The sequence below is a fragment of the Gopherus flavomarginatus genome, chromosome 11 (assembly GCF_025201925.1).
Source record: "Gopherus flavomarginatus isolate rGopFla2 chromosome 11, rGopFla2.mat.asm, whole genome shotgun sequence".
Taxonomy (NCBI): domain Eukaryota; kingdom Metazoa; phylum Chordata; order Testudines; family Testudinidae; genus Gopherus; species Gopherus flavomarginatus.
In genome coordinates, this window is record NC_066627.1 from 4,227,209 (window position 1) to 4,250,184 (window position 22,976).

The 22,976-nt window shown below is 57.8% G+C and overlaps 1 protein-coding gene across 1 annotated transcript; it reads left to right on the forward strand.

Moving 5' to 3' along the window:
- Window positions 1–13,164: 13,164 nt before the first annotated feature.
- On the forward strand, window positions 13,165–20,361 carry NGDN (neuroguidin). Its single transcript, XM_050918912.1, has 11 exons — window positions 13,165–13,454; window positions 16,227–16,286; window positions 16,369–16,440; window positions 16,718–16,855; window positions 17,317–17,401; window positions 17,485–17,537; window positions 17,746–17,860; window positions 18,177–18,349; window positions 19,596–19,748; window positions 19,827–19,884; window positions 20,250–20,361. The coding sequence occupies exons 1-11, from the start codon at window positions 13,422–13,424 to the stop codon at window positions 20,261–20,263; spliced, it is 954 nt and encodes a 317-aa protein (XP_050774869.1). The 5' UTR covers window positions 13,165–13,421; the 3' UTR covers window positions 20,264–20,361.
- The last annotated feature ends 2,615 nt before the right edge of the window (window positions 20,362–22,976 follow it).

Consider the following 22,976-nt stretch of genomic DNA (forward strand, 5'->3'; position numbering starts at 1 on the left):
GTTCTTATTCCAGCGCATGGTGACATGTAGGGTATAAATCATGGAGGCCACTTGCACCCGAATACAGGGTTGTCTTCGGAGGAAGTGGGGGACTTTCACAGTTTCTGGATCTGGGCCATTCATAGTTAGAAAGGTTACATTTCCAACAGGAATAGTCTCATTTACCCAGATCATTATTGTTCTTGTTTCTGTTGGCTCTGGTTTAAAAGGGGGTACGGTTTGAGTTCCAGGGTGGCCAGGTTTACATGAGGGGTTGGAGCCCCACCTAGAGTCCCCTGGGGCTGACACAGCATAGGTGCATCCATAATCACCAGGAGTAATGTTTACCCAGACTTGGACCGATACGAGTGCAAAGATCCCCTGCAGCGTATTGTTGGTCACTGGTATTTCCTGTGGTGTGTCCCAACTGGTCCAGTTATACCATTGAATTCCCCATTGTGGGTCCAGTTGTTGTTCTGTTTCCAGTGCGTGAATCATTATCAAAGTTACTGGAATCCAAATGCTCCATGCCTTGAGCGGCATCTGCTGGTTTGTGTTTGTTAGTGATGTTGGTATCTGTAGCTTAAGAAAACAATTTTAGTTGCGAGGTATGAGCCCATTTTAGCTTGCCCTCTTTATCTATCCGGTACACCAAAGGGCTGAGCCGGTCCACAACAGAATATGGACCTATCCATTTAGATTCCAAATTGTGCTCCCTTCTACCCAATTTTAAATACATAACCAGATCTCCAGGCTCCCAGAGCCGGCAGTTACCAGCTTTCTGCTTATGGAGTCTGTTATCCATTTTATCAATGGCCTCATTAATCCGGTATTGCAAGGTTAATTTGTCCTTCTGTAATTGTTTGAGCCACTGAAAATAATCATGTTGTGGTGTTACCACATCTATTTCCCCTGATCCTAAACCCACCTGTGTGGGATCAATCATCAGTTTCATCGGCTGTCCAAAGAAAATTTGAAATGGCTGGATTTTTGTTTTCAGCCGGTTGCTACTGCGGATGGCAGTCAGAATTAGAGGCAGCTTCTCTGGCCAATTTTTCCCAGTATTACTTACCCCCTTCCTTAGGGCTTCTTTAATAGTGCGATTCATGCTCTCTGCTTGCCCTGATGATTGAGGGCGATAGGGGATGTGAAATTTTTGTTTAATACCTAAGGCTTGTAACAAGCTAGTGAACATTTCCCTTACAAATGCTCCTCCATTGTCCGAATCTATTATCTCAGGAGTTCCATAACGACAGACCACCTCAGTAAATAATTTTTTTGCAGCTTCTGTGGTGGTGTTTCTTCTAGTGGGGAATGCCTCTACCCAACCAGAGAAGGCATCGATTATTACCAGTAGGTGCTGGAATCCCTCTTTGCTCTGTGGCAATTTGTCTACGTAATCAATTTATATTCTATGCCAGGGACCTACTCGTCTCTGGTGCATAAGGGGCTGGTAATGTGGTGGCCGGGCTTTATCCTGAGCACACCTGATGCAATTTTGAACCCAAGTTTTAACATCATCTTCCATACCTTTCCACTGGGCTACCTCTCTTAGCCTGCTTAGCGTCCCTTCCACTCCCTCATGCATGAACTGATGTGCAACATTAACCAGTTCCTGTTTTTCTATCTTTCCTGGGGTTCTGTTTGGGGAATTTAAACAGTTATTGTTATTAACAAGTTCATCAATTGACTGCGGATCCCCCATTATCTTTCCTGCCTGACTTCTAGTTGCTACTGCAGCTATATCATACTGCCGGGCTATACCATCTACTTTATTATTCCAAAAAACCTCTGGGGTGTTCTGTCTGCTACGTGCCTTTACGTGCCTGATCTTTAAACAGCCAGGATGTTGTGTTACCCATTGGTAAATCCATTTCCACTCCTCTACATACGAAATGCTTTTCTCATCTGCTGCCTTCCACCCATTTCTTTCCCAGTCATGCATCCAGTATTGTATTCCCTTGACACAGAAATCACTATCTGCATAGATAAACACAGGTCTGGGGTTGTTCTTATATTGCTGTAGTACCCGATATATGGCATGGAGTTCAGCATGCTGGGCTGACCCATGATCCAAATATCCCTGTAGTATTTCCTCTTCTAAGTTAATTGCTGCATATTTAATCTTCCTTATGCCTTGAAGCACCATTGAGCTCCCATCTGTGAACTACACGTGTCCCTCTATCCCAATGGTATCTAGTTCCTCCAAGGGGGGTGCCTGTATCAGGGCTATTCTTTGCTCTAGTGTAACCTCGGGGCAGTCATGTTTATTCCCTTTTTCAATCAGAGTGTGAGTCAATAGGTCAGGTCTAGACACGGTCTCGGTGGTGACTCCTCTGTTTATCAATGTGAGGGTCCACTGAGCCATGCGGGTGTTTGAGACCTTGCCCCCAACCAGTTTCCCAGACAGAATGTACTTTAAAGGGGTGTGGGTATTTTGGATTGTTAGGGGAGCCGTTCCAGTTAGGGGTTCAAAAGACTGGACTGCCCACACCGCTGCCAAACGTTCCCTCCCACAGGGATCAAAATTCATTTCTGGCCCCTGTAACTTCCTAGATTCGTAAGCTACCGGGACCAGTTTATCCTCCTCATTCTTTTGGAGGAGAGTAGCCGCGAGTCAGATTACAAACGGCTGGGACTCATCTGGGAATCGCAGAGCAGGGGCTGTCAGGGCTTTTTGTTTAAGCACCCTTAGAGCCTCCACTTGCTTTGACCCCCACTCCCACTTTACCTTTTTCTTAAGCAGTTTCCACAAGGGCAGTGTAATCTCAGCATATTTATAAATATGAGATCTTAGAAAATTAAAGCCTCCCAACAAGACTCGTAGGGAATGTTGGTTGATAGGAGCCGGCATTTCTATCAGGGCTCTTACTTTTCATTGGTCTACCTGCCTCCCTTCCTTTCCTATAACAATGCCTAGATAAGTCACTTGAGACTGGACCAACTGGGCTTTTTCTAAGCTAACCTTAAAACCAGTCTCTTGGATTAGAGCCAAAACATTTTCAGTTAATCGTTGTACTTGTGCCTCAGTTTCCCCAAAAATTAAAATATCATCTACATAGGAAAACACAAAGGACCGATCTTGTGGGCTAAGGCGATCCAGCATGTCTATCACATGTTTGTGAGCTATAGCTGGGCTATTGTGAAATCCTTGGGGTAGACGCTGGAATGCCCGTTGCTGCCCATTGACCGTGAAGGCAAATCTATCCTGTGAGTCTGGGTGCAATGGGATAGCAAAGAAGCAATTAGCCAAATCAATGACTGAGAAATACTTTGAAGTAGCCTGAACCTTTTGAATTACCTGAGTCATATCGGCTACTATAGGGGCCCCAGGGATTGTGCCTTTGTTAACACGCCTATAGTCAATAGTTAAATGCCAAGATTTGCCGTCTGCCTTGAGGACTGGCCAGACGAGAGAGTTAAAAGGGGAGTTAGTTTTTTGAATGACTCCCTGCTGTTCTAAGTCCCGGACTGTTTGCTGTAACTGTGTTTCAGCCTCCTTGGGATAGGGGTTTTGTTTTTGAGGAGGTACCAAATCCCCAATGATTTTTACACAAGCCTGTATTTTCCCACAGTCCGTTTTTTTTTTGAGTCCAGATAGTGGGGAATTTTGAGTGCCACACCTCAGCTTGCTGAGTTATTATGGTGGCAGCTACTGGTCCCCTTTTGGTTAGAGGGGTCCTCTGTTCCACTTTTCCCTTATGGGGAGGGGGCATGTCCAGTTTTCATAAAGTGCCTCGTGGTAAATCAATTATTATGCAATTTTTAAATAGCCAGTTTGTGCCAAGAATCATATCATTTGTCATGTCTGGGGTCTGGATCAGATCTCCGTGGGTTTTAAACCCTTGCACAGAGAAAGGCACTTCTGCCCACTCCCATCCTGGACTGGGCTTCCCTTGAAAGGACTGCAGGGTGACTTGTTTGATTCTAGTACCGGCTGGTGGCTGAGTTCTAATTAGCGAAACTGCAGGGCCTGTGTCAATTAAAGCCAATGTAGGAGCACATGTGCCCTGCGGGATATAAATACATGGTCGACCTTCGGGGTCCCATGCAATTTTACTGATGAACCTCCAACGTGGTGCTCCTACACATGGAGGAGGTTCAACATCCAGAGGGTGTCCCTGTACCGTATCTCCTGGGAATGGGAGGGGGTCCGTAAATACAGAAGGAGTAGGGGGAGGGAGAGGAGCTGTCGCGTTAGTATGCTCGCCACTCTCCCCTCCTTAGAGAGCATCTGAAGTTTAAAAGCTTCTGCCAATAAGTTCCGTGTGGGTGCCCCGTCCCACTTGTCTCTATCTGCCCCGTGTTGCATTAACACCTTCCAGGCCATGCGGCGAGCGTCTCTTTCAGTTAACTCTTCCTTGCCTGGAGCTGGGGTGTCTGTTTTAAATTTCTGGAGGGAGGTCTGGGTACGAATTATCCCTTTGTCTTCCTCCATAATACCCTCTACCCCGAGATCTACCTCTAGTGTCTGCTCCCCGTGCCCCAGTTATGCCTTTATTGCCGCTTTCATTAGAATAAGTAACTGAGGGCTCTAATGCTGCAACATACGCCACTCGTTCCTTTTTTATGGTAGGGGCAGGACCGGAATATGTAAGTATTTGCCGGACCATGTCTCTTAGTTCCCGTAATGTGGCAGGCTGGCCGGGTTGCCACACTCCCAGTCTCATTGCATAAAACGGTTGTAAGGAGGCAGCACATTCTCTTAAAGAATCTACACTGAAAGGCACCAGGTCCAGTTTAGTGGCCGTATCACGTGTAACTAAGCCAGCCATCATCTGCATGAGACCCCATCGGGTTAAAAACATTTCGGGGTCCTCCTCAGTTTCCTGTGAAATCACAATGGCTTGGGCCACGAAATTACGCCTGCCCATTAGTTCTGCAAATTTTGTCAGAACATCCATTAGCTGGTAATCCCCACCAACCGTGAACCTGTCTATAAGTCCCCGCATATCTGCAGCTGCACAAATGCTCATTAAGCGGTGCAGTTCTTGTGAGTTTAGATCCTCCCTTTCTCTCAGTACAAGAGCATTCATACACCATCTAGAGAAATTTTCCCGTTTTAAAATCCCCAGCCACATTGCCATGGCCTGGAGATCGGAGGCAGAAACAGGCACTGTTGTTACTGTTTCACTCCCACCACCCTCTTTCGTGGTGGTGACTGTTTTTTTTGTTATTGTTGAAATGGCATTTTGGCTCTCGGAGGAGGAATCTACCCAAATATCACCTTTCCAATCTCCAGAGGGGTCTAAAAAGTCTGCCCCATCTGGGGTCTCAAATATCCCTTCTCCTGAAGTTACTGCTGCAACTTGTCTGTTTGCAAATTCCACTTTTTGTTGTAATTGTTTGATAAGTGATTTACAGTGGTTGTGGTCAATAGGGGCTTTCCCCTGTTCTAAAGATAACTTTTTGACCATTCCCTGTAATACCTGGTTTTCTTTTTCAATTCTCTCCTTTTCTTTGGTATGCTCCTGTAAGATTTGAGAGTGTTGTTTTAACGCTCTGTACCCATCCTTAAGGGAGTCTAGCTGGGTTTGGCTGCTAATGGACAAACATTTCCATTTCTCTGCTTCTGCAGTAGAGGCTTGTAAATCTTGGTGCAGTTTCTCCTTTTCATTTTCACATTCAGCCAATCGAAGGAATACCTCATTACAGGTTTTCCATAGAAGCCAAACTGCAGCAGCTTTTTTTATTGGAGTTGAGGGTTTATATATTAATATATATTGAGCCAATTTATCTTCTAGGTCCGAAATTGTGTGGACATCAGCTAACACTTGATCAGACCAAGGGCTGTGTCCAAATTTTTGCAAAATTTGTTCAAAAGGAGTAACATCTTTTACAAACACCAATTTTTCAGTCCCCTCTCTGGGAGCCTTCTTAAAAGACTGCTTACCTTTAAACATTTTCTAGTGTACCCAACCTCCTGTTGGGATTACAACAGCAATGCTTATCCTAGTCACCTGGAGCAAGAAATTTAATTCTTCTCTCTTCTTTCTACTGCCGGCACTCTACGACCGGGGGAGCGAGAAAGCTACTTCTCCTCCTCTCTATACACGGCCTCCTACCACTGGGGGTGTGCACACCTTAATGATCGATCACTTTTCAATACTTTTCAATACTCAATATCAAAGTTTGTTTCTTTACTCAATAAATGCTCGTGGTACCTTCCCCCTTTTGCAATTCTCCACCAAAATGTTGTACTCAAAGTACTATACAGGATCTTTTCAGGGGGATTAAGGCAAAACGCCACATTTATTAGTAATACAGGTATCAATTAATACTCTATGATATGCATATGAGATATATATCACAGTCATGCATTCACGCACACACACAGACACAAACACACTCCGTCTTGCTGTTGTTACCAACTAGTTGCTCCCCTTAACTGCACTGGCCAGGTGAGTTAGATGGGGGAGGGGTGGAGCCGGGCTTCTGCTGATCCGGACTGATGCTCCGATGGTGACAAGACGAGACCCGGGGTCCTTCTGCAAGACACCTTGTATTTATAGCAGCTTCCCTCTTATGCAAATCTAGACCAGATTCAAAATCTGGGTCTGCGTCCGTTGGTCTTTGTGCTGCTTTTCTCTGGGTGTTGTCCCAATGCTGCTCAAAGAGGGTGTTTTCTAAAGAAGGTGCTTGCTTCTAATCCCTGAGGCCATCAATATGTCTGCTCTTCTTTATTGGGCTCACTTGACAAGTTGTATTGTCCTTTGCTCTGGCTCCCATTCCCTCTTCAGCTGTTGTAGCTGTCTGGAGGTGGGTGTCTTCCAAGCCTCACTCATTCACACCTCATTCAGTCAATAGAGCAATTGATTACAGAGTGGGGGGAAGATCTTATTCTTCTAGCAAAAAGGCACATGTTTCTTTTACTTTAACTATACTATCCTTAGGGCCTATAACATTTGATACAAAGTTTTCTACCAATTTTCTATATAGGGATCTAATACAAAGTTGTATGAAAATAAAGAGGCACAATGCCAGGTCATATGAAATACAAGATAAAATCATGCCAGATGCAATGTCATAAAGATACTTAATACAGAAAGATACTTAATACAAAATAACACAATGCAACGTTATAAAGATTTATAGAGATAGTTAATACAGAGATTTCTCTACCCCACTGGCTAACCACAAGTCACACAAGCAATCTCCTTAGACACTCCAGTCTCCCAGTGTCACCACCAGTGCCACCCGTCCTGGGGATGAATGGTTATGAAAACCAACACCCCAGTAAAAGAAAAAGGTTCTCTCGATCCCAAAGGACCAAGCCCCAGACCCAGGTCAATATACACATCAGATCTTACCCACAAATCACGCTGTTGCCAGTCCTTTAGAATCTAAAATCTAAAGGTTTATTCATAAAAGGAAAAAGATAGAGATGAGAGCTAGAATTGGTTAAATGGAATCAATCACATACAGTAATGGCAAAGTTCTTAGTTCAGGCTTGTAGCAGTGATGGAGTAAACTGCAGGTTCAAATCAAGTCTCTGGAACATCCCCCGCTGGGACGGGTCGTTCAGTCCTTTGTTCAGAGCTTCAGTTTGTAGCAAAGTCCCTCCAGAGGCAGGAAGCAGGACTGAAGACAAGATGGAGATGAGGCATTAGCCTTATATAGGCTCTTCCAGGTGTGAGAACACTTCTTTGTTCTTACTGTGGAAAATGACAGCAACATGGAGTTTGGAGTCACATGGGCAAGTCCCTGCATACTTTGCTGAGTTACAAGGCGTATCTGCCTCCTCTCAATGGGTCAGTTGTGTAGCTGATGGTCCTTAATGGGCCATCAAGCAGGCTGGGCAGAGCTAACACCAACTTGTCTGGGGTATTTCCCAGAACTGCAGCACCAATTTGAAATACAGACAGTATAGAGCCAATACTTATAACTTCAACTACAAAATGCTACAGACATACAGACAGCATAATCATAACCAATAACCCATAACCTGGTCTTAGACACCTTACATGACCCCCTTTACATAGGATTTGGTGCCACTACAGAACCTTGGTTGCAAACCATGTTCTATATGGTCCCAGTTTATATCAATAATGTCACACTCCCCAAGCAGCCAGCTGGGACTCGGGGGATTGTCCTCTCGGGCTTCCCCCTTCCTGGGTCTGACCCCGGAGCATCCAGCGTCCCCGTCCCCCTGGGCGCGTAATGCAGCGAGTCCCCCCGGAGGGTCCTGGGGAGCCAGAGGGCCCTGCCCCCCGACGCTGCAGCCAGATGTGACTCAGCCAGCCAGGAACCTGGCGTAGGACAGAGCGTGTAGGTACAGAGAACAGGACCTCTCAGCCGGGTCCATTCTGGGGGGCAGGGAGCCAGACAACCAAGTCTGCTCCTCACTCCATGTCCCCAGCCAGCTCCAAATTGACTCACCCTCCAGCCCCTCCTCCTCTGGGCTTTGTCCCTTTCCCGGGCCAGGAGGTCACCTGATTCCTTTGTTCTCCAGCACCTTTAGCTATCACCTTGCAGGGGGGGAGGGCACAGGCCATTAGATGCCAGGAGACAGAGTGTCGGCCATTTATGTGCACTGGCCCTTTGCTCTGCAACAATCACACCCCCGTATCCCACCACCTAGAGACTTAAGAAATGCATAGGGGAAACTGAGGCACCCACACAGTATTCAGAGAAAACATTAAGAACATTCCTAGTTCGTGACATCTGTCCCCCCTTCAAGACCAAACTGAGCGGGGTCACTTTAGCCAGTGATCTGGGGGAGTTTTGAACCCACCAATGCTCCCATGGATGGCCCAGCATCTCTCCCATTCCTTGGTGTGAGTTACACCAGAACAGTCCAGTCTCACGCTCGCCCTTAGGTTGGGTGTGCTCGATGGCACTCGCAGGCTGCATGTGGGAAAGTTTATGTGGCCCGAACTCTTTTGCCACCTCAATACCCCTGGGGTTGAAACTGGGATTGGGTCTTCTCCCAGCGCTCCTGTTGGTGTCACTAAGCATAACCCTAAGTAACTCAGGAGGGTGGAAGGCCACAAGGGTATGGAGCCTTCCTGGTTTTAGGCCTCAGCAGACAAAAGTCCCTCCATGTTTGAACTTTAATCGACCTAAAAGGCCAGATGTAACAGCCGTTATCAGTTGCAACAGTTCTAACTGGTCTAAAGCAGAAATAATGAGGCCTGTGCACCTTTAGCAGAAGGACAAGATAACTTGCAGAAGGAAAACTTACTAACGAGCTGCCGTGGCCAAGATTACTTAATGCACCCGCGCTTACGTAATTGCTACAGGGGGAGGAGGAAGGAGAAGGAGGAGGAGGAGGGTGGGGGGGAAGAAAGAAGAAAGAGAAAAAAAACGTATAAAAAGGGAAAAGCCGCTTGTGTAGGGGTGCTGGATCTGAGGCCTGCTAAGTCTCCCAGCACCGCTTTGAGATCTCAAATAAACTTTGCTTGATTCTCCACCCTGGTGTGTTTATTGGCGCTACGCACTCTGGGCAACAAACCACTGTTGCTTGCATCGGGCACCCTCTGTGCTTGCAACACTCCTGTCATAAACAGGTGGTTACGGGTTAATGCCTCTTTTACCTTTCACCCAGCCTAGCTGACACCTGACCAGAGGAGCCAATGGGGGAACAAGACATTTCAAAAGAAGGAGGGAAGTTTTTCCTTTGTTTGGAGAGTTTCAGTTTCAGCCGGAGTGAAAAAGATCAAGGAACCAGCCTCTGATCAGAGCAGTAAGTTTTAGAAAGGGATAAGTAGGTTTATGTTTCTTTTCTTTGTAACTTGTCTTGGTACCATTAAGGGAATTATCAAAAATTGGGTATTTGGGTATTTTTTCTTTGTGTAACTAAATTTGTGCCCAGGGGAGGATCCTCTGTGTTTTGAATCTGTTGTCTGTGAGAGCAGCTGGTATGCTAATCTCTCCCAGAGGGTTTTCTTTTACCTTTCTTTTCTTTAATTAAAAGCTTTTTTTTCTTAATACTTGACTGATTTTTTCCTTGGTTTTTTTTTTTTTTGATCGAAAGGGATAGGATCTGGACTCACCAGGGATTGGTGGGGGAAAGGAGGGAGGATGGTTAATTTCTCCTTGTTTTAAGATCCAAGGGGTTTGGATCTGTGTTCACCAGGGAACTGGTGAAGTCCCTCAAGGCAACCCAGGGAGGGGAAAGTTTTGGGGGGACAGGGAGTGCTCCAGACACAGAAATTCTGGCTGGTGGCAGGGTTACCAGATCTAAGCTTGTAATTAAGCTTAGAAGTGTCCATGCAGGTCCCCACATCTGCACCCTAAAGTTCAGAGTGGGGAAGGAACCTTGACAGCTCCAGTCTGGAGGGCTGCGATTCGGGTTCTCTCGGTTAAGAGCCCCCAGCTTGACCTTGGCCACCCTCTGACCAGGTGTCTCTGTCTCCTGCCGCTCGGCATCAGCCCCTTGCATTGGATGCAGCCAGGTCAGGGCAGAGGGGTCAGTATACACCACAAAGCGCCGCCCAAATAGAGACGGCTGCAGCTTTGTACGGGCCTGCCCCATGGCCGGGCATTTCTTCCTTGTGGCCACGTCGTTCTGCTCCCGGGGCAGCAGCTTCTTGCTTGGACGCCCAACAGGGTGTCTCCCTCCCTTAGCATCGACCTGCATCAGCACCGCACCCAGCCCTGCCTCTGAGGCATCGCTGAACACTGCAAAGGGCTTGGCACTGTCCGGGTTTACCATCGCTCCCTCCCTCTCAGCCCCAGGGGCCTGGTTACGGGCAGGCAGGTATCCTGAGCCCTGCAGCTCCTCCCCACTGCCAGCCGGGTCATTCGCATTTTCACTGACCATCTCCACCTTAGCCAATCGGTTCCCTGGATCCAAATTCAAACCCTCGGCCCTTACAGGAGCCAGGGCTGGATCCTGTCCCAAAGAGACAGAATCACCCCCCAACAGGACCTCACAGCTGGTGTCCTGGAGAACCCCAACGACCAGCCAGCTCCTGGGTCTTCACAGGGATCCGGGCCATAGGCAGGGCGAGGGGCTTCACCCCGGGGACCTTCACCCAGGCCCCACAGCCCCTCAGCATCTGCGGCTGCACCACCACACTTCTCTCTGCCCCAGGGTCTCACCACCCCAGGCAGGTCTCCCCACTGACCGCCACCTTCCACTCCCACTGGGAGTCTGAGGGGCCCGAGCCCAGGAGACTCCACGCAGACATATAGGCCGGGGCCAGGAGTGGGAGCCTGGCCAGCACCCCACCCATCTGGCTGACAGTGTCTATGGCTTTGGGACCCAGCAAGGGAGCTAGATACCGGGGCTTTTCTGCAAAGTCCCCCTGGTTCAAATCACCCGCCTGCTAGAAGGCCGTGTGGTGGGCATCCACATCCCCTCCCTGCTTAATTAGGGGCAGCAATTTAGTGTCGAGGTCCCCAGCAGAACTGGCAGCCCAGGGTCTAGCCCCACTCACTCCTGGGAAGCCCCCTATGTCTCTCCGCTCCACCATCACCAGTCCACGCTGCTGTTACTTTTTCTGCAGCTCTTTCCCAGGCTCTCGCTGCCTCTCCTGGTCCTCTCGCTCCCTCAGACTCTGCTCCCATCCCATCCGTCTCCGATCCTGATGGGGAACCTGATTGTGAAGACCCTCGTCTGGTTGGGGACCAGACTCTCGGGGATGCCTGGCTGCTGCTCCAGCTGCTCCCAGATCCTCTTGTAGCCCCATCTGGGTCAGGAATCTGCTCCTCAGAGCGGTCCTCGTCCTCCAGACGCACAATTAACTGGGCCTTGGGAACCTTCCCAATGTGGAACCCTCTCTTTGTGCACAGGATCACAATGTCCATCTCAAGGGGATGGTGATAGGCCATCACCGGGTCCATTCTGGGGGGCAGGGAGCCAGACAACCAAGTCTGCTCCTCACTCCACCTCCCCAGCAAGCCCCAAACTGACTCACCCTCCAGCCCCTCCTCCTCTGGGCTTTGTCCTTTTTCCAGGCCAGGAGGTCACCTGATTCCTTTGTTCTCCAGCAGCTTTAGCTATCCCCTTGCAGGGGGAAAGGGCCCAGGCCATCAGTGCCAGGAGATAGTGTTGGCCATTTATGTGCACTGGCTCTTTGCTCTGCAACAATCACACCCCCTTATCCCACCACCTAGAGATTTAAGAAATGCATAGGGGAAACTGAGGCACTCACAGTGTATTCAGTGGAAACATTAAGAACAGTCGCACTTCATCACAGGGGCAGACTGTGGGGCTAGTGGTTGGCGGGGGACAGCCAGGACTCCTGGGTTCTTGGGGGGCGGGGGGGCTAGTGAGGGGGGGGCTGGGAGCAAGCACTCCTGGGTTTTCAGGGGGGGCTAGTGGTTGGGGGGGTGAAGAAGTGGGGGATTTTCTTGTTTTTCCAATGATTTGCATGCAGAGGGAGCGCGACTCAGTGTCCCCGGGTGTTACTGGTTTAACGAGGGAGGGGAGAGGGAGTAGGTTGGGACACAGGACCGGAGAGGGACTGGGACCCCAGCCGATGGCCTGGGGGACGGAGACCCCAGCGACTGGTGCCCTGGGGACCTGGCTCAGGAGTTGCAGCCGGTTCCAGCCGGGGGGAGGACAATGGGCTGCAGGGACAGGACTGGCCCAAGGGGGGCTGAGAGGAGGAGACCCAGGCCCGGTTTCCGACCCTGTTTCCCTGGAGAGAAGCCAATGGACAGAGGGGGCTGGGGGTGTCGGAGGCCCAGCTGGGAAGCAGGGGGAGCAGGCAGAGCCCCCCTGGCTGCAGGGGGACTGGGATGTGCTGGGCTGGGGGAGAGTCGCTCCGGGCTGGAGACCAGGGGGCACCAACCCCTTCGGGGGGTGGAGGCCTGGGGGGCCCAGAGCGAGGGGCCCGCGGCAGAGACAGACGTGCCGAGGCTCAGACAGGCGGAGGGGCCTGGCCCCGGGAGGGGCTGTCACACTGAGGGGACCCCCCCACGGGCCGCACGGGGCCAGGCGTGGGCACCATATGACGGGGCTGGGAGCCAGGACTCCTGGGTTCTCGGGGGGGGGGGGGTAGCGGTGGGCGGGGCTGGGAGCCAGGACTCCTGGGTTCTCGGGGGGGGGGGGTAGCGGTGGGCGGGGCTGGGAGCCAGGACTCCTGGGTTCTCGGGGGGGAGGGGCTGGGAGCCAGGACTCAAAGGCTTCTCTCCCTCCCATTGGTCTCAATCCCTGTCAATCACTATTATCCCGCCCCCCCCGCAGTCTAATTGGCCCGTTAGGGCCAAATGGGAGGAGCCCGGAAGTTGATTGGCTTAAATTTTGAGGGCTGAGGCGGACACGGGGCTATGATTGGTTGATTCCCCTCCCCACCGGAAACGGGGTTAAACTCAAAGGATGCCACGCCTCTATTGGCCGATCCGCGATAACAGGGCGGAAATGATGCTCTGATTGGCTCGATCAGCGGCCAGGAGGCGGGACTCCGGACGCCGATTGGCCGAGGCGGGCACCGAGGCGGAAGTGGCCAGAGCGCCCGGCGCCGCGTGTCTCAGTGTGCGGGGAGGCCGGGATGGAGGCGTCGGAGGCGGGGCCCCGGCTGCCGGTGAGGGGGGTCCGGGTGTGGGGCACACGGGGGGGGGAGAGGCTGGGGAAGGGGGTCCGGGTGTGGGGCACACGGGGGGGGAGAGGCTGGGGAAGGGGGTCCGGGTGTGGGGCACACGGGGGGGGAGAGGCTGGGGAAGGGGGTCTGGGTGTGGGGCACACGGGGGAGGGGGAGAGGCTGGGGAAGGGGGTCCGGGTGTGGGGCACACGGGGGGGGGGAGAGGCTGGGGAAGGGGGTCCGGGTGTGGGGCACACGGGGGGGGAGAGGCTGGGGAAGGGGGTCCGGGTGTGGAGCACACGGGGAGGGGGAGAGGCTGGGGAAGGGGGTCAGGGTGTGGAGCACACGAGGACGGGGAGAGGCTGGGGAAGGGGGTCCGGGTGTGGGGCACACGGGAGGGGGAGAGGCTGGGGAAGGGGGTCAGGGTGTGGGGCACACGGGAGGGGGAGAGGCTGGGGAAGGGGGTCAGGGTGTGGGGCACACGAGGAGGGGGAGAGGCTGGGGAAGGGGGTCCGGGTGTGGGGCACACGGGAGGGGGAGAGGCTGGGGAAGGGGGTCCGGGTGTGGGGCACACGGGGGGGGAGAGGCTGGGGAAGGGGGTCCGGGTGTGGGGCACACGGGGGGGGGAGAGGCTGGGGAAGGGGGTCTGGGTGTGGGGCACACGGGGGAGGGGGAGAGGCTGGGGAAGGGGGTCCGGGTGTGGGGCACACGGGGAGGGGGAGAGGCTGGGGAAGGGGGTCCGGGTGTGGGGCACACGGGGGGGGAGAGGCTGGGGACGGGGGTCCGGGTGTGGGGCACACGGGGGAGGGGGAGAGGCTGGGGAAGGGGGTCCGGGTGTGGGGCACACGGGGAGGGGGAGAGGCTGGGGAAGGGGGTCCGGGTGTGGGGCACACGGGGGGGAGAGGCTGGGGAAGGGGGTCCGGGTGTGGAGCACACGGGGGAGGGGGAGAGGCTGGGGAAGGGGGTCAGGGTGTGGGGCACACGAGGAGGGGGAGAGGCTGGGGAAGGGGGTCCGGGTGTGGGGCACACGGGAGGGGGAGAGGCTGGGGAAGGGGGTCCGGGTGTGGGGCACACGGGGAGGGGGAGAGGCTGGGGAAGGGGGTCTGGGTGTGGGGCACACGGGGGAGGGGGAGAGGCTGGGGAAGGGGGTCCGGGTGTGGGGCACACGGGAGGGGGAGAGGCTGGGGAAGGGGGTCCGGGTGTGGGGCACACGAGGAGGGGGAGAGGCTGGGGAAGGGGGTCCGGGTGTGGGGCACACGGGAGGGGGAGAGGCTGGGGAAGGGGGTCCGGGTGTGGGGCACACGGGAGGGGGAGAGGCTGGGGAAGGGGGTCCGGGTGTGGGGCACACGGGGGGGGAGAGGCTGGGGAAGGGGGTCCGGGTGTGGGGCACACGGGGGGGGAGAGGCTGGGGAAGGGGGTCTGGGTGTGGGGCACACGGGGGAGGGGGAGAGGCTGGGGAAGGGGGTCCGGGTGTGGGGCACACGGGGAGGGGGAGAGGCTGGGGAAGGGGGTCCGGGTGTGGGGCACACGGGGGGGGAGAGGCTGGGGAAGGGGGTCTGGGTGTGGGGCACACGGGGGAGGGGGAGAGGCTGGGGAAGGGGGTCCGGGTGTGGGGCACACGGGGAGGGGGAGAGGCTGGGGAAGGGGGTCCGGGTGTGGGGCACATGGGGGGAGAGGCTGGGGAAGGGGGTCCGGGTGTGGAGCACACGGGGGAGGGGGAGAGGCTGGGGAAGGGGGTCAGGGTGTGGGGCACACGGGGGGGGAGAGGCTGGGGAAGGGGGTCTGGGTGTGGGGCACACGGGGGAGGGGGAGAGGCTGGGGAAGGGGGTCCGGGTGTGGGGCACACGGGGGGGGAGAGGCTGGGGAAGGGGGTCCTGGGTGTGGGGCACACGGGGGAGGGGGAGAGGCTGGGGAAGGGGGTCCGGGTGTGGGGCACACGGGGAGGGGGAGAGGCTGGGGAAGGGGGTCCGGGTGTGGGGCACACGGGGGGGGAGAGGCTGGGGAAGGGGGTCTGGGTGTGGGGCACACGGGGGAGGGGAGAGGCTGGGGAAGGGGGTCCGGGTGTGGGGCACACGGGGAGGGGGAGAGGCTGGGGAAGGGGGTCCGGGTGTGGGGCACATGGGGGGAGAGGCTGGGGAAGGGGGTCCGGGTGTGGAGCACACGGGGGAGGGGGAGAGGCTGGGGAAGGGGGTCAGGGTGTGGGGCACACGGGGGGGGAGAGGCTGGGGAAGGGGGTCCGGGTGTGGGGCACACGGGAGGGGGAGAGGCTGGGGAAGGGGGTCCGGGTGTGGGGCACACGGGGAGGGGGAGAGGCTGGGGAAGGGGGTCCGGGTGTGGGGCACACGGGAGGGGGAGAGGCTGGGGAAGGGGGTCCGGGTGTGGGGCACACGGGGGGGGAGAGGCTGGGGAAGGGGGTCCGGGTGTGGGGCACACGGGGGGGGAGAGGCTGGGGAAGGGAGTCCGGGTGTGGAGCACACGGGGGAGGGGGAGAAGCTGGGGAAGGGGGTCAGGGTGTGGGGCACACGGGGGGGGGAGAGGCTGGGGAAGGGGGTCAGGGTGTGGGGCACACGGGGGGGGGAGAGGCTGGGGAAGGGGGTCAGGGTGTGGGGCACACGGGGGAGGGGGAGAGGCTGGGGAAGGGGGTCTGGGTGTGGGGCACACGGGGGGGGAGAGGCTGGGGAAGGGGTCCCGGGGGGGAGGCTGAGGGTGCACGTGGGAGGGGGCCTGGCAGGGGGAGAAGTGGGGGTGGCTGTTTGAAGTCTCCGCACCCTGCAGGAGCAGCTGATGTCCGACCTGCCCCCCGCGCTGGCCCTGCTGGGATCGCTCCAGGAGCAGGTGAGAGAGACCCCGACCCCCCATCCTAGATCGTGGCCGCCCCCCCGGGCAAGGCCCCCATTCACCCCCTCTTCCCCCCCAGGTTGTCGGGGTCACAGCCCATGTCCAGGGGCTGCTGCAGAGGGTCCGGGCTGGCGCCTTCCGCACAGAGAAGGTGAGAGCGTTGGGGACCTGCTGCGTCTTCTCCTCTAGATGCCCCTGGGTGTCCCCCCATCCTGCCCCCATCTCTCCTCTCCCCTACCCCAGGTGTGCCCCCCCATCTTGCCCCTATCCCTCTCCCACGGTGTCCCCCCCGTCCCTCTCCCAGGCGTCCCCATCCCCCCAGTCCCTCTCCTGGGGGTCCCCATCCCCCCCTCCCGGGTTTCCCCATCCCCCCAGTCCCTCTCCCGGGGGTCCCCATCCTGCCCCCTTGACGCCTCTCCCCTCCGCAGGGGCTGAGTTTCCTGGAGCTGAAGGCCCAGCTGCTGCTCTTCTATCTGCAGGACCTGGCCCAGCTGGTGCTGGAGAAGAGCTTGGGCCGGTCCCTGGCGGCCCAGCCGGCCGTCCTGCGCCTGGTGGAGCTGCGCACGGTGGGCGACTGCTGGAGGGCTCTCGGGGTATCTCCAGGAGTGGGGTGGGGTCCAGTGGTTAGAGTGGGGGGGTGGGTCTGGGAGCCAGGACTCCTGGGTTCTATCCTGGCTGGGAGGGGAGGGGTGTCTAGTGGTTAGAGCAGAGGGGTCTGGGAGCCAGGACTCCTGGGTTCTATCCTGGCTGGGAGGGGAGGGGGGGTCTAGTGGTTAGAGCAGAGGGGTCTGGGAGCCAGGACTCCTGGGTTCTATCCTGGCTGGGAGGGGAGGGGGGGTCTAGTGGTTAGAGCAGAGGGGTCTGGGAGCCAGGACTCCTGGGTTCTAGCCCTTGCTCTGGGAGGGGAAGGGTGGCTAGTGGTTAGAGCAGAGGGGGTCTGAGAGCCAGGACTCCTGGGTGTGGTGGGTTCTTGGGGGGGCAGGGTCTCCCCACGTCTGATCCCTCCACCACACTCCTCCTCCCCCAGGTGTTGGAGAAGATGCGCCCCATTGAGCACAAACTCCGGTACCAGATTGACAAGCTGGTGAAGGTGGCTGTGACGGGCGCCGTGGGTGAGTTGGGGGCACCGAGGGGGGTGGGCGGGTGTGACTGGCCCCCCTGCTGACCATGCCCCCCTGGGGCGCTCTCGTTGCAGGAGACGACAATCCGCTGAGATTCAAACCAGATCCCAGGAACATGATGAGCAAGGTGAGCGGGAGGGGCAGGACTCCTGGGTTCCATCCCCAGCTCTGGGACAGGAGTCGGGTCTAGTGGTTAGAGCGGGGAGGGACTGGGAGCCAGGACTCCTGGGTTCTGTCCTGACTCTGGAAGGAGAAATGGGGTTCCCCACATACCCCTGGGCTCGGCCTGCGTTGGGGGGCAGCCCTTGATTGACAGGCTGTTTTCTCTCCTGCAGGTGAGCGACGAGGAGGAGGCGGACGCCACTGAGGGCAAAGCTGCTGGGAAGAAGCCCCTGGGCAAAGGAGGGGACCGGAAATACGTCCCACCCCGGCTGGTCCCGGTGCATTATGGTATGTGCTGGGAGCCCGGCCCCCTGGGTTCTAGGCCAGCTTTAGAAAGACAGCGGGGTTTGTACAATCAGCCCCCATGCCCCACCCCAGAGGTGGCCGCATCTCAGCGCCGGGTGGGGGGTCCCCCTATACCCAGCCCCTGCGTTCCACCCCAGAGGTGGCCGCATCTCAGCGCCGGGTGGGGGGTCCCCCTATACCCAGCCCCTGTGTCCCACCCCAGAGGTGGCCGCATCTCAGCGCCGGGTGGGGGGTCCCCCTATACCCAGCCCCTGCGTTCCACCCCATCTCTATCTGTCTCCCTTCCTCCCCCTCTTAGACGAGACGGCGGCCGAGCGGGAGAAGGAGGCCCTGGAGCGGGCGAAGAAGCGAGCGCTGAGCAGCTCCGTCATTTGGGAGCTGAAAGAACAGTTCTCGGAGGCGCCGGAGGAAATCCGAGAGGGGCGCTACCTGCACGCGACCCGGCAGAGCCAGGAGGATGAGCACAGGCGAGTGTGGGCTAGTGGTTAGAGCAGGGGGGTCTGGGAGCCAGGACTCCTGGGGTCTGTCCCTGGCTCTAGGAGGGGAGTGGGGTCTAGTGGTTAGAGCGGGGGGGGGCAGGGAGGCAGGACTCCTGGGGTCTGTCCCTGGCTCTAGGAGGGGAGTGGGGTCTAGTGGTTAGAGTAGGGAGGCAGGACTCCTGGGGTCTGTCCCTGGCTCTAGGAGGGGAGTGGGGTCTAGCGATTAGAGCAGGGGGCCAGGGAGGCAGGACTCCTGGGGTATGTCCCTGGCTTTGGGTGTCCGGGAGTTCCCGGAGGATGCTCGGGAGCTGCTCCCCACGCAGCCAGCCGGGACTCAGGGGATTCTCCTCTGGGAGCAGCCTGGCTCCCGGGCTTCCCCCTTCCTGGGCCTGACCCCGGAGCATCCAGCGTCCCCGTCCCCCTGGGCGCGTCCTGCAGCGAGTCCCCCCAGGGGGTCCTGGGGAGCCCGAGGGCCCTGCCCCCCGACGCCGCAGCCAGTGGCAGGAACCCAGCGTAGGACAGAGCTTGTAGGTACCGACTCCGGACCCCTAAGTCAGGTCCATCTTGGGGAGGGGAGTCCAGAGCCAGGGCTCTTCCTCCCCCTGCGCCCCAAGCCAGCCCAGCCGAGACTGACTCGCTTCCAGCCGCCTGGCCCCGGCCCTGCCCGTTGCTCCTCCTCCAGCCTTTGTCTCCCTTCGGGGCCAAGAGTCACCTGGTCGCACCCCCGTCCTGGGTCTTAGGTTATGAAGGGGCGGCCATAGCATCCCTGCAGGCAGCTGGAGCAGCCCCGCAAAAGTCACACACCCCTATTCCCACCACCTAGACATTGGTGCAATGCACAGGGAAACTGAGGCACACACAGCATTCATGCAGAACAGTAAGGCTCACACATCACAGGGTCTAGTGGTTAGGGGATGGGGGCTGGGAGCCAGGACTCCTGGGTCCTATCCTGGTTTTGGGGGTGGGGGCAGAGGGGAGTGGGGGCTAGTGGTTAGGGTGGGGCTGGGAGCCAGGACTCCTAGGTTGTCCTGCTGGGGGGGCAGAGGGGAGTGGGGATGAGTGGTTAGAGCCAGGGGGCTGGGAGCCAGGACTCCTGGGTTCTGTCCTGGCTCGGAGGGGCAGAGTGGAGCAGGGGGAGTGGTTAGAGCTGGGGGGGCTGGATGCCAGGACCCGTAGGTTCTCTCCTGGCTCGGGGAGTAGAGGCTAGTGGTTAGAGCGGGCCCTGTCGTTGCAGGAAGCGCTATGAGGAGGACATGCTGGTAAGGCTGAACATGAGTCGGCGGGACAAGGCCCGGCAGCGCCACGTGGCCATGCTGGGGGCCCAGCTCCACTCCGTGACCCACTTCGGCGACATCAGCGCCCTGAGCGGGGCAGCGCCCCCCACTGGAGAGGTGAGGCAGCGCGGAGCGAGGGGGGGGCGGGAGCTGGGGCTGAGCCGCCCCTGCTAATCATCTCCATTCCCCTGCCAGGCGCTGAGCCCCCAGCGCAAGAGGAGGAAGATGAGCGCAAAGAAGGGGCGGAAGAAGGGTGAGTGGAAGGGGAGCCCCTCGGGGGGGGGGGGGGGCGGGGTCCTACAGGTGAACAGCCTGAGGGGAGGCCCGTCACCCAGCTCCTGGCTCTGGGAGGGGAGTGGGCTGTACGGGGTTAGGTGCGGACGAAGCTGGGGTTCTCTCCCAGCTCCGGGAGGGGAGTGCGGTCTGGCGGTTAGAGCAGAGGGGGCAGGATGCTGGGGTTCGCTCCCAGCTCCGGGAGGGGAGTGGGGTCTAGTGGTTAGAGCAGAGGGGGCAGGATGCTGGGGTTCGCTCCCAGCTCCAGGAGGGGAGCGGGGCCTGGGATCTGTCACTCGCCCGCTCGCTCTCCGGCCGTGCTCCCTTATTCGCTTTCCTTTCTAGGTTTCCGGAGGTGATAACGGGGCAACGTTGCCCCCCATGGAGTGACCCCCACCCCGCCCAGCAACTCTCCCATGCGGACAGTGTGAGACAATAAAATCAGCCCCTGAACATCTCTTGGTCCAAGTGTCCACTAGGGGGCGCCGCGCCCTGGGGCCCGTCGCCCAGCTGGTCACTAGGGGGCTGTTACGGACTGTCAGATAGTGGCCCCGTGGGGGGTGCCCCTTTCAGTGTGACAGCCCCTCTCGGGGGGCCACTCTCTCCCGGGGGGTCAGGCCCCTCCACCTCCTGGAGCCGCACCTCTCTGAGCCTCAGCACGTCTGTCTCTGCCGCGGGCCCCTCAGGGAGTCCCCTCGCTCTGGGGCCCCCCAGGCCTCCACCCCCCGAAGGGGTTGATGCCCCCTGGTCTCCAGCCCGGAGCGACTCTCCCCCAGTGTAACACAGGAGGGTTTATTGAGGGTTGAACTCAGCACAGGAAACTCTCCGGCCTCAGGCCTAGGCTCCCCCAGCCCAGCACATCCCAGTCCCCCTGCAGCCAGGGGGGCTCTGCCTGCTCCCCCTCTCCAGCCCCGAGCCCCCTGCTTCCCAGCTGGGCCTCCGATACCCCCAGCCCCCTCTGTCCATTGGCTTCTCTCCAGGGAAACAGGGTCGGAAACCGGGCCTGGGTCTCCTCCTCTCAGCCCCCCTTGGGCCAGTCCTGTCCCTGCAGCCCATTGTCCTCCCCCCGGCTGGAACCGGCTGTGACTCCTGAGCCAGGTCCCCAGGGCACCAGTCGCTGGGGTCTCCGTCCCCCAGGCCATCGGCTGGGGTCCCAGTTCCCTCTCCGGTCCTGTGTCCCAGCCTACTCCCTCTCCCCTCCCTTGTTAAACCAGTAACACCCGGGGACACTGAGTCGCACTCCCTCTGCATGCAGCCCCCTGGAAAACTCGGGAAAACCCCACTTCACCACAGGGGTCCCCTGCCCGGCCCATCACTAGAGGGCACCGCGCTGCAGCACAACCTGCTCAGCTTCGGCCAAGGGTCCCTGTCCTATCCCATTGGTCAGCTGGGGGGCAACCGGAGCCCAGCATGACCGTAACCCTGCCCCATAGCCCCCAGCTCTTTGCCAGCCCAAACTCCCCTCCTCCCCAGGTGTGGGCTGCCTCATCCTAGCATAACTGGGTTGAATTTATTTGGGATGGGGTGGGGGGCAGCTGTCCACATCCTCCCCACAGGGGGTCAAACAGGGGCAGGTTGCACAGCTGCAGCCTTCCTCTGTTTCCACCCTTGGGCCGGGGCCAAGCCAGGTGCCTGCCGGCGTGTGACTGAGGCCACGTCTACACTACAGCATAAAATCGAAATTATTAAAACTGGTTTTATAAAATCGAATTTACGCGTCCACACTAGGGCACATTAATTCGGTGGTGTGCGTCCATGGTCCTAGGCTACCATCGATTTCCAGAGCGGTGCACTCTGGGTAGCTCAGTAAGAGAATGAGACCAATAACTTTGATTTCCGTCCACACTAACTCTAAATCGATATAGTAATATTGATTTTAGGGTTACTCCTCTCGTTGGGGAGGAGTACAGAAATCGATTTTAAGAGCCCTTAAAATCGATTTAAAGTGCCTTGTAGTGTGGACAGGTACAGCGTTAAATCGATTTAACCCTGTTTAAATAGATTTAACGCTGTAGTGTGAACCAGGCCTATGGGTAACGCTGCAGGGAGCCGCTCGGCCGTGGGCCAGCCCCATAGGGCCCTACTGTTACAGGCCTGTTCTTTCACCTTGGGAGCCTTACATGGGCTGCAGCTGGGGGGCGCTGTGCTGGGCTGCAGAGGGGCCGGTCCAGGCCCTATCCCCTCGGCACTAGGGGGCGCTGTGCTGGGCTGCAGAGGGGCCAGTCTAGGCCCAATCCCCCTGGCACTAGGGGGCGCTGTGCCGGGCTGCAGAGGGGCCGGTCCAGGCCCTATCCCCTCGGCACTAGGGGGCGCTGCGCTGCAGAGGGGCTGGTCTAGGCCGAATCCCCCTGGCACTAGGGGGCGCTGTGCCGGGCTGCAGAGGGGCCGGTCCAGGCCCTATCCCCTCGGCACTAGGGGGCGCTGCGCTGCGCTGCAGAGGGGCTGGTCTAGGCCGAATCCCCCTGGCACTAGGGGGCGCTGTGCTGGGTTGCAGAGGGGCTGGTCCAGGCCCAATCCCCCTGGCACTAGGGGGCGCTGTGCCGGGCTGCAGAGGGGCCGGTCCAGGCCCTATCCCCTCGGCACTAGGGGGCGCTGTGCTGGGCTGCAGAGGGGCCAGTCTAGGCCCAATCCCCCTGGCACTAGGGGGCGCTGTGCCGGGCTGCAGAGGGGCCGGTCCAGGCCCTATCCCCTCGGCACTAGGGGGCGCTGCGCTGCGCTGCAGAGGGGCTGGTCTAGGCCGAATCCCCCTGGCACTAGGGGGCGCTGTGCTGGGTTGCAGAGGGGCTGGTCCAGGCCCAATCCCTCCGGCACTAGGGGGCACTGCGCTGGGCTGCAGAGGGGCCGGTCCAGGCCCTATCCCCTCGGCACTAGGGGGCGCTGTGCTGGGCTGCAGAGGGGCCAGTCTAGGCCCAATCCCCCTGGCACTAGGGGGCGCTGTGCCGGGCTGCAGAGGGGCCAGTCCAGACCCTATCCCCTCGGCACTAGGGGGCGCTGCGCTGCGCTGCAGAGGGGCTGGTCTAGGCCGAATCCCCCTGGCACTAGGGGGCGCTGTGCTGGGTTGCAGAGGGGCCG

Excerpts from the sequence above, each read along its gene's own strand:
- NGDN (XM_050918912.1), top strand. The coding sequence starts at position 13,422 with ATGGAGGCGTCGGAGGCGGGGCCCCGGCTGCCG. Across the intron at positions 16,441-16,717 it reads GCGCCTTCCGCACAGAGAAG|GGGCTGAGTTTCCTGGAGCT; the intron begins GTGAGAGCGTTG and ends TCCCCTCCGCAG. Across the intron at positions 17,538-17,745 it reads CCAGGAACATGATGAGCAAG|GTGAGCGACGAGGAGGAGGC; the intron begins GTGAGCGGGAGG and ends TCTCTCCTGCAG.